Below are 9,795 nucleotides of genomic sequence, written 5' to 3'. Positions count from 1 at the left end.
AGCAAGATATGTGATTTGACAATAGTATTTCTATTTAAATTCTATTGGAAAATAAATTAATAAACACACTTGTAAAAATACGGCAGACTTCAAAATGCAGTTAAAGATAAAAAAACTCTTTGATTAGAAATAAATAAAATATAAAAATGTCACATTTATTTTACATATACTTTACAAAAAAAAAAAACCCAGAGAGAGTGCAATGAAGAAACAAAAGAAAAACATACGAAAATAAATAAGATCTAATATTTGACTGCATTGCGTTTAATCCAAAGAGTCTATCATAGATTTTTTTTCCTTTTCATGTCAGCTGGGGGAGAATTAGTGCAATGGTGCAGTTGTAAACGCAGGGCGGCACCTGCCCGCCTCAGCGGCGAGCCCCGGTCACATCCGGCGGCGTGGCTGCGGGGGCGAGCCCCTGCCCTCAGTGCGTGGTCCTTCCTACACGTGGATGCCTCTGACCGCCTGTTTGATGCTCTCCAGCAGAGCCTTGCACTCCGGGGAATGGTCCCGCTCCAGATTGCTGTACATGTCTGTGAGCGTGTTGACGTAGGCCTCGAAATTCTGCTCACTGATGGGCCCCTAAATGGGGACAAGACACATTGCACATGTCACGTGATCCAGGCTGTGGGGAACGGGGACCACGGGCACGGGAGAGCATGTGACCCTGGCATCTGGGAGGAATGCAGGTATCTGGGGAGATGCAGAGACTAAGTGGGTGCTGCTCCCTCTTCACTTGGTTAATGGGGTTAGTGTGCCCAAATGCTCCCGTTCTGTGGTCAGTTTGCAGCCACAGCAGGTGGACGTCTGGCTGCTGGGCTGGGCCACTCACAGCTGCACCGCGAATCCTGACAGGGAGGCTCAGCCCGATGTGCGGTGCGCAGCACGGAGACACTTCTTGCGGGAGGTGAGTGTGGGCGGGGTGGGGAGGAAGGCTTTGCAGGCGCCAGAAGTTCCCACTGGCAGCTCTGGGCTGGAATTTAAGGAATTCTCGGTGGGACAAGTTGCTCACTCACCAGCTGCCTAGTGGGAGTGTGTCCTCATTTCCTCCTTTTGTCCGTCTTCCCCTGAGGGTCACAGTCATAGGCTTATTCATTTATTTATTTTAAAACCTCTCTGTCTTTCTGGGTGGAATGTTGGATTCACAATGTCAGGGTCTGTTCGCCTCTGATTCTTTGTGTGTGCGCTGGTATCTCCTTTGCCTAACGTGGGACTTCAAAGAACAGCCCCAGATGTGGGGCAGATGTGGACACTGCACAAGAGTATGAGGGACTGAGGGGCGGGGAGGGAGCGCCGCTCAGCCACTTTTGGGTGCGTTCCCCAGCTTTTTGCAGCCGTGCCACCCTGACCTCTCAAGAGGCTTGGAAGACAGGACTTGTAAGAGGTCTGAACACTAAGGAGCAGTAACACCACTGTTACCGCTGGCTTTCTCAGCGTGAAGCTGACTGTGTGGTGCTCAGCGAGGCACTGATCTCTCAGCACCGTCTGACCCTGACTTCTGTCCCTGTGTCGTTTCTGCTGTAGTTTCATGAGTTTCTAGCCGGCCGAGGACGCAGGTGGCAGAGAAAAAGGGGCCACGCTGCAAAGCCAGGTCACCTCGCTCGCGCTGGCTTTGGAACCTCGGTTAAATCACGTAGGTCTCTGAGCCTCGAGTTTGTCACCCATAGGATAGGAGACCGGTGCTCGGATGAACTGTGAATGGTCAGTGTGGTCAGCCCCCAGATCACCACGAGCGTGCCGTGTACAGAACTATGCAAAGTACGGCTTATCTCCTACGGTTAATGGTTCTCACAGCACCGTCGAGAAAAGTGTTACAGAATCCAAATGTCAAGTAAGAGTTAGACAAACGTTAAGAAATAACATTACAGTAACATCCAATAATTACCTTACTATTGGCCATAAAGTGACAGTTTATTTTCCTTTTGCTTTTTTATTACATTATTTAAAAAATTATTGATGTTTTTTACTTGTCAAGAGACATATTTGGAATATGTCAAGGTGGGCGCTCCGTGCTGGCAAGTTGGGTAAATTGAGATTTGTTGCTTTCAGGAAAACCAGCCACATTTCTTTATTAAATTGCTGCTTGTTTAAACCATCCTGTATATCAAATTTGCAGCTTTAGAAAACTTGTTCTAAAAACGTATGCACTGAGGAAATTAAAAGCATTCAGCAGGCAGCCCATCTTCCAAATGTTTATTATATTTGTGAAAATGGAAAAGAAACTAATTTTCTATGAATTTTAAATAATCTCAATGCCTCACATATGTGTTCAGCTTTTGGAAACAGGATACCTTTCTCACTTTTATGCTTTTTATTCCATATGAAGAGACCTTTGGTAAGTTCTTCACACTTAGGATGAAGGAACCACCAAGTTGAATGGTGTTTTCACAGTTCTTGAGTTGGGTGGATAAGGTGAATGGCTGGGTCTCAGATTTTGTAAGCCATGTCAGCAAGTTTTCTCTTTGGAAACCAGTCTTTAGAGTGGGAACTTTGGCTTCCAATTTTCGTATCCCCTTATGAGACAAGTTTCAAATAAACCTTCATCTTTAAATGACTCCCGCGGCATCAAAAGCACTTGGGCGTCATGCAGTGTAAACGCACGTATCTGTCACGTTCCCAGGGAAGTGACTGCAAATCGACGTGACGAAGTGGGCGGCGGCTGGGACAGTGGATGGCCCCCCCAGAGCCGACACTCCCGCCCTGGCCCATGGGTGACAGCTCGCCGACACTGGGAGGACTGGGAAGCCGGGGGGTGGGACTCACCATCTGCGGGAGCTGGATGTCGGCGAGGCTGGAGATGAGGGCCCGGCTCAGCCCCGCCAGCTCCTGCAGCAGGCTCTCGTTGCTCTGCTCTATCAGTCTGTTCTCCTCCTCTATCGTCTTCAGGTTGCTCTCCATTGACGTGATCTGAAAGGGAAATAACTTGGGAATAGGAGCGGCGAAGCTGGGAAGCACGAGGCATCAGCTGCAGACGGCAGCCTCCCCCAACCAGGCTGCAGCCTCTCCCCGCCCCCCAGCCCCATCGCTCTGGGGATACGGAGCATCCCCGAGTGTGTCTGGAGCCCAGATGTCCCCTGGGATGACAGGTCCACGTCTCCATGAGGCTGGAGATGGACATCTCGAGCTCTGCCCGTTCAAGGGCAAACCCCCGCTGTTTCCTGCACCCACTCCCTACGTGGTCCTCTCCTTTCCAGCTGATGGCGACCTGCCTGCTGTCCAGGCCTGGGAGGCGGCCTTACGCTCTTTCTCTCACACTCACAGCCACCGGCTCCTCCTTCCAAAGGCCCAGAGTGGGGACTGTCCCCACTTGGACTGTGCCCCCTTCTCAGGGGCATCCCTGCATCCGGCTGTGTCCCCCAGTCTCCCTCCCCGGCTTCAACACACTTACCAACACAAGTCTCTTAAAACGTCAGGCAGATTGTGGGTCATATGGGATTCTGTTCACCTGTGTCTCTAAACCCCACAATGGCTTTGCGTTCATTCACTACAAAACCCAACATCTGAAAAGTGGCTTGGGGGGCCCCACGGGTTACCTGGGGCTCGTCCCCCCCAACTACACACCTGCCAACCCTGGGCCTTCTCAGGGTTGAGGGGTCTGGCAGTGGCCGGTGTTACTGTTCACAACACTCTTCCCCCAGCCTGTTTGCTCACCCCCTCAGTTCTTCAGGTCTCCGCCAAATGCCTCCTTCTCCCAAAGCTGAGCCGGGCTGTCCTGTCTCCTGGGGAAACCTGACTGCTTCTCCCGGCCCCTTCTCCCAGACGATGCAATTCATCATTTATGATTTTTCTTTTTTGGTTATTGTCTGCCTCCCCTTCTAGACTTCAAGCTCCAGGAGGGCAGAGATCTTCGCTTTCTCCACTAATGGTTTGCAGGACGCGTTTCAATGATTTGCATACCAAGGCATGAAGCCCTTTTCGGAGTCCTGGCCGCTGTATGTGGGAGGTCACAATGCTGGTCACATTGAGGCCTGTTTTTCAGATGGACTCACAGCTGCTGTGAGGGAGGGTGTCTGAGAGTCAGTAACAGGTGGTCCACATGCCCACGTTTCAGGAGAAGGGGAGGAAGACACCGCACCCTAACTTCATCTCACTATTCTTTCCCTTTGGGTTTGTTGAATAGACTCATTATTAGTGTTTTTAAAGGTCCGGGGCTGAACCTTTAATTTCCGTGTGGGTAAATGTAGTCAGGGGGTGGGGCAGACATTATACAGGGGGATGCAGAACTGAGAGATTGCTTGGCTTTTCAGGAAACAATCTCTCATGAAAGTCTGGGAAAAGATCTGTTTCTGTCAAACACTGACTCATTCAGGGGTGTTCTAAGAAAATTAAATTAAAAAGTTGCTCTGTTTACCTTGAACTACGAGTGAAGGTAAGTATTTTCAAATCTCCTCGTGACAGTTTTTCTAAAGCACCACGTGCTCGACAAGTGTCTGCAATTACAGGAGGATCTGTTTCATTTGCTGATAAAACCTCTGGTGCGCCCGAGGCCATGGGAGCGGTCCTGCCCACAGCTGCCAAGTCGCAATGGCTGGGGGTTCACCTGGTCAGGTCTGCGCCATGATGGTGCAGTGGGACCTTCTCTGTATTCACTGCAGGAGGTCAGGATGTGCTTTATCGCGAGGTTTAAGATCCAACAGTTCGATATTCTGTCTCCATTTAGGATTATGATTACCTAAAGACACTGCTTCCTCTCTCTTTTTCTTTTTTTTTTTCTTTTTACCTGAGTCTGGAGTTTCATCATATCCGCTTCAATTTTAAGATTGGACTCGTTCAGCTCCTTTATTTCTTCATCCAAGTGCCTGATTTCTTCATCACTCTCTATACCTATGAAAAAAAGTCAGACTGTTTTAGTTCACACCAAAAAGACAAGACTGTGACAAATCTGAGTCATTTTGCGTTTAGTTGGCGTTTGTTCAGTGAAAATGAGACTAATCTGAAACGTTAAATTTTTACCCGAATCCATACGCAGGATTCTAAAAAAGTGGGTGAGAAGCGTTGCAGGAGTCCCGCCCTTCGAACGGGGCCCAGCGTTCCCGCAGCTCCGCTCTGTGCCGGCTCTGCTGCGGGCGGGGCCCGGCCACCTCCCGTTCCGCCCGGGCCGGACCCTGCGGGGCAGCCGCCGTCCCCCCTCGGCCGCACGGAGCCTCGCGGGGCCTGCAGGAGGCACGCCGGCCCGGGCACCGCGTGCCCGCCCGGGGCGGGGCGGCCGGGCCCACAGCGCGGGGCCGCGGGGTGCGCGGTGCCCTCGGGACGGGCGCGCGAGGCCGCTGCCTGCGGGCCGCAGCCGGGGGGCCCCGGGGCCCCGCCGGACCCTCGCCCTGCCCCTGGGCTGCTTGCTCCACTCCCTGCGCTCCCGTTCCCTCCTCAGCGAAACCGGTGTGAAGTCCTCGCTGTGAGAACTAACGACATAAAACACGGAGCGGGGCGCACTCAGCGGGTCCTCAGTGACCGGAGTTCTTGCCCCAGTTTTTTTTCGATTGAAGTAGCGTTGGCTCACAGCGCTGTTGGCTGCCGGTGTGCAGCTGAGTGACTCAGTCGTACGTGTATACACGTGTGTTCACTTTCTTACTCCTTTTAATTGCAGGTTTCTGCAAGACATTGAGCACAGCTCCCTGTGCTCAACAGGAGGTCCTTGTTGTCTACTTCATTTTTATTTTTATCTCCATTCTATTTAATTTATTTAAAAAAATTTTAAAGATGGAAGGAAGCGCAGGCAGTTTCCGATGCGGCGTCCGTGCCTGGCGCACCGCATCGCGCGTCGGTCGCACCTGCGCACGCCCGCGTCCGCGCTCGCGCTCCTTCTCCGCGCAGGTGGCGGCCGGGCGTGCGCGCGGCGCCCCGCGGCCGCGGCGGGGCCTCGCCGTGTCCGGGCGGGTGGGCGCCGGCCCGCCGTGCGCACCTACCTCCACTTGCTTTGAGCTTGACGGTCATTAGTTCTTCTGAGACCTTGCCCTTCTTGATGGCCTGCGCGTTGAGAGGACATCCAGACAAGCTGTGAAAAGAGAAATTATACTGATGTGTGAACATCCACAAAAATTAGAATTCTGTGTCCCCCTCTTCCTGTTTCGGCCGCTGCCTGCTAAGTGCGCTGTCGTCTGAAGTCTCTCCGCAGGAAATAACGCTACCTGTGAAAACAAGAGCGAAGGACCCTCAAACACTGTAAGACGTTCTGCGTCTTTTCCCTTAAATCAAAATACAAATAGCTACTGTCGATACTTAATCACTTGCTGAAACGCTGCCGTTTTGCGTTGAACACGGCACCTCCCTTTAGCAGCCGTGATTCTCTGTAAAGGTAAGATGGTACCTGTGCAGTTTGCATAAGGATTGCTCCAAATGCGTCAGAATTCCACGCATAACAAAGTAGAATGCAGTTTCTCCTGACCTAGTGCTGGCCATACAGACCCAAAACACACCCCCTCCAAGGCAAATTCAGTCTGAGCAGGGGAAAGGCTGTCATGTTTTCTTTAACTTTTAGAACATCATTTGTCAGTAGAAAAATCTCTCCGTGAAAGGAAAATAAAAGAACGGCTGTAAGCACCTTCAGGTGCACTCGGTGCCGGGCAGCACAGGGCCCCGGCGGGGTCTGTTCACTTTTCCTGGCGAGCTGTGCCCTTCACCATGTGTTTCTGTCCTATAATATCATCTGTTTCATTTAAAGTGCACCAAAATGGTACTGACAACATTGAACCAAGCTAATTTCCTGCAGTTCATGATAAGATGGTTTTGTTGTTCTCCACAGCCATTCATTCTCTTGCAATTTGGTTATATTTTTGGAGACACAATTTTTAAATACAATTAAAAATTATCATAATCAGCCATTTAAAATGTCTTTTCCCCAAAGAAATTTGGTTACAATTCACGCATGAAATCATTTTCAATCCAAAGATTAGAACACTCGGCAAAGTGAAAGAAAATTTTTCTGAAGCAGAGTCCTTAATAAATGTTTGCAGAATGAGAGTCTTTTTTAAGAATTTTAAATGATTCCATATTAAGATTATATGGAATAAAACAATAAGAGATAAGTAATATTACACATAAAAGGACAGCTATGTGGTTTGCCAGGATTTGATAAATTATGAACTATTTTACACAGGAGAAAAAAATAATGAAAAAGCAGAAGCTGAACTGTGAACCTGATTTTTCTATTTTGGAAGCTCCTCGTTGTAAAGAGTGGCCTGCATAAGTTTACCTTTTTTTCCTGGAAAGTCTGCCCAAGTCTGTCTTGTTTTATGCCACACACTGTGTTCTCATGTTTAGTTGATAAGCTGGATTTTAACAGTGACCTGCAGGAAATCTGTTTGTAATACCTCCTCATAACGTCTCCGACTCTGCCCTCAGGATCTGCTGTGTCCAGACGACAGGGTGCTGACGTGTCCAGGTGTAACAGGGGTGTGGAAAGGTCATGAACCCCCACCCCCCCAAAACCAGAAGACTTAGAACCGAATACAGTGAAGTGATGGAAATGAGGCTTTGTTTTAAAAAATGCCACTGGAAAAAAATGTCATTCTAAAAAAAAAAAGATATAATGAGCTTATTTACAAACCAGAAATGTACTCACAGGTGTAGAAAACAAACTATGGTTACCAAAGGGGAGAGGGGTTGGGGGAAGAGGAGATAAATCAGGGGTTTGGGGTTTGCAGATACAATTACTACTTATAAAATAGATAAACGACAAGGACCTGCTGTGCAGCACAGGGAACTGTATGCCGCACTTTGTAATCACCTATAATGGAAAAGAATCTGAAAAACTATGTATGTATATATGTGTGTGTATATATCTCTATATATATGTCTATATATATATATATGAATCACTTTGCTGTACACCAGAAACTGACACAACATTGTAAATCAACTGACTTCAATTAAAAGAAAAATCAAATCCCTAAAAAAATTTTAAAAAGTGCAACTGGGTGTTTTATGTCTCCCAATGTAGTTGTATCTTTCAGGATATAAAATAAATCCTAAATGTAAGAAAACTGAGGCAGGAAAATATTTTAAAAGTCCTGTTTCCTCTGGAGGATGGCCACGTCCTCTGCAAGTCTCAACCTCACTGCACAGGGAAAAAGGAAGGCTGGCTGAGCGTCACCTTGAGGGTCTGGGCTCCACACTGAAAAGGCAGGAAAAATGTGTCTTACACGGCTTGGACCAAATTCGCAGTTCTATTCAGGCACGTGAAGGCAATTTTAGACTATATCTTCACTTGCCCTGTTACAGCAGAATGGCCAATGACAAATCTGTGCAGTGGACGTCACTGTCTGTAATGTATTAATAAACCTCAGTAAAAGTACAGAGCTATGGGTGGCACTAAACGAATTCCGTTCGTCACAGAACTTATGGTTTTAAAGCTGCAAACCTCCGTGATGATGTGTGTGTGTCTGTGCACTTAACATAGTATCGCTTGTCTTCTCAGCTGTTATTTTTTTCCAGAGTGGAAGTGTGTAACACTTAATGAAAGGTTTTAAAGTAATTAGTATGTAAATGTAATGCTTGTATAATGCACACGTAATTGTTTTCAACTGTCCTCCAAGGTAAGTTTTGAATTATCCCCATTTTGCTGAATCTTTTTGATTAAATTAGTCAGTTTACAACGTTGTGTTAGCTCCTGGGGTGCAGCACAGTGAGTCAGTTACACATACGTATTACAAGGTATTGGGTACAGTTCCCTGTGCTACGCTGTAAGACCTCGTTGTTTATCATTTTATGTATCGTAGTTTGTATCTGCAAATTTTGAACTCCCAATCTATCCCTCCCCCCTTTCCCCTCTGGTAACCATGGTTTGTTTCCTCTGTCCGTGAGTCTGTTTCTGTTTTGTAAGTAAGTTTACTAGTGTCGTTTTTAAAGATTCCACATATGAGTGATATCATATGATATTTTTCTTTCTCTTTCTGACTTATTTCACTTAGAATGATGATCTCCAGGTCCATCCCTGTTGCTGCAAATGGCATTATTTTCTTCTTTTTTTATGGCTGAGTAATACTTCATTGAATATTTATATTTATTTATTTATTTATTCAGGGTTTGTAAAGGTTTAAGGAGTTAAACCTCATGAGGAGCTTAAAGCAGGGCTCTCTGCTGGGACAAAGTGTCCTGAACAGAGGTTAGCTGCTGTTGGGCATCAGAAAGACAGCTGACCACCCTCAGGGTGTCAGGGCCGAGGTACAGAACAAACAAAGACGTGCTGTAGGTCAGAACGTGCTTGTCCAGTGTGCCGTTCCTGCCTCACTGGATGGCCGCACACCTACACACACAGCCATGTGACTGTGCAAAAGGGAAAGGAGTTATCTGTGCTGAACATCTGGTATGTGCCCGGCAACAAGGTAGATATTTTATTATGCTATTTGTTTAAATCCTATGTATAGTTTTAAACAAAAGCATTCCACCCCAAAGGGAATATCCCAGATTAAATGTGGTCTCTTCCATCCTGTGAGTAATGAGTGAAAAACAGTGGAATCTGAATCACTCACTTGTCTAAACTTCTAATTATTTTTCTTCTTGTGGAAAGAGTCTCTGCATTGACACTGCAGCCTACGATTTTAACTCCTAATTTCCTTCTGCTTATTGTGAAATAAACAGTATGTACGCAGACACACACAATGTGTGTTTGCGGTTTAAAGAACGCCCTTGAGGAGAACACCCTGAATTCACCGCCAGGCACAAAACACGCTGAGACCCCTGTGCCCCGAGTGACAGCAGTCGCCTGTCCCCCCGAGACAGCCGGCAACTAGAATTCGAGATGAATAATTATTTTGCCTTTTATTTCTTTTCCTTTTTATCTTTTTTTTTCGGAATAAG

At 47.5% G+C, this 9,795-nt stretch overlaps 1 protein-coding gene across 1 annotated transcript in view; it reads right to left on the bottom strand.

Annotated features, from left to right (window-relative positions):
* Nucleotides 1-240: 240 nt before the first annotated feature.
* The window catches only part of ST18 (ST18 C2H2C-type zinc finger transcription factor), a 47,557-nt gene continuing 38,002 nt past the window's right edge, over nt 241-9,795 (bottom strand). Inside the window, exons 14-17 of the mRNA XM_072951677.1 lie at nt 5,904-5,992; nt 4,721-4,824; nt 2,764-2,907; nt 241-582 (exon numbers count right to left, since the gene is read on the bottom strand). Coding sequence (XP_072807778.1) covers nt 442-582; nt 2,764-2,907; nt 4,721-4,824; nt 5,904-5,992 — 478 coding nt within the window. The 3' untranslated portion in view covers nt 241-441. The remainder of the gene's footprint in view (nt 583-2,763; nt 2,908-4,720; nt 4,825-5,903; nt 5,993-9,795) is intronic.

The sequence above is a fragment of the Vicugna pacos genome, chromosome 29, assembly GCF_048564905.1.
Source record: "Vicugna pacos chromosome 29, VicPac4, whole genome shotgun sequence".
In the NCBI taxonomy this organism is placed as follows: Eukaryota; Metazoa; Chordata; class Mammalia; order Artiodactyla; family Camelidae; genus Vicugna; species Vicugna pacos.
The sequence above is the reverse complement of the archived record's forward strand: the minus strand, read 5'-3'. Positions and strand labels throughout refer to the sequence as shown.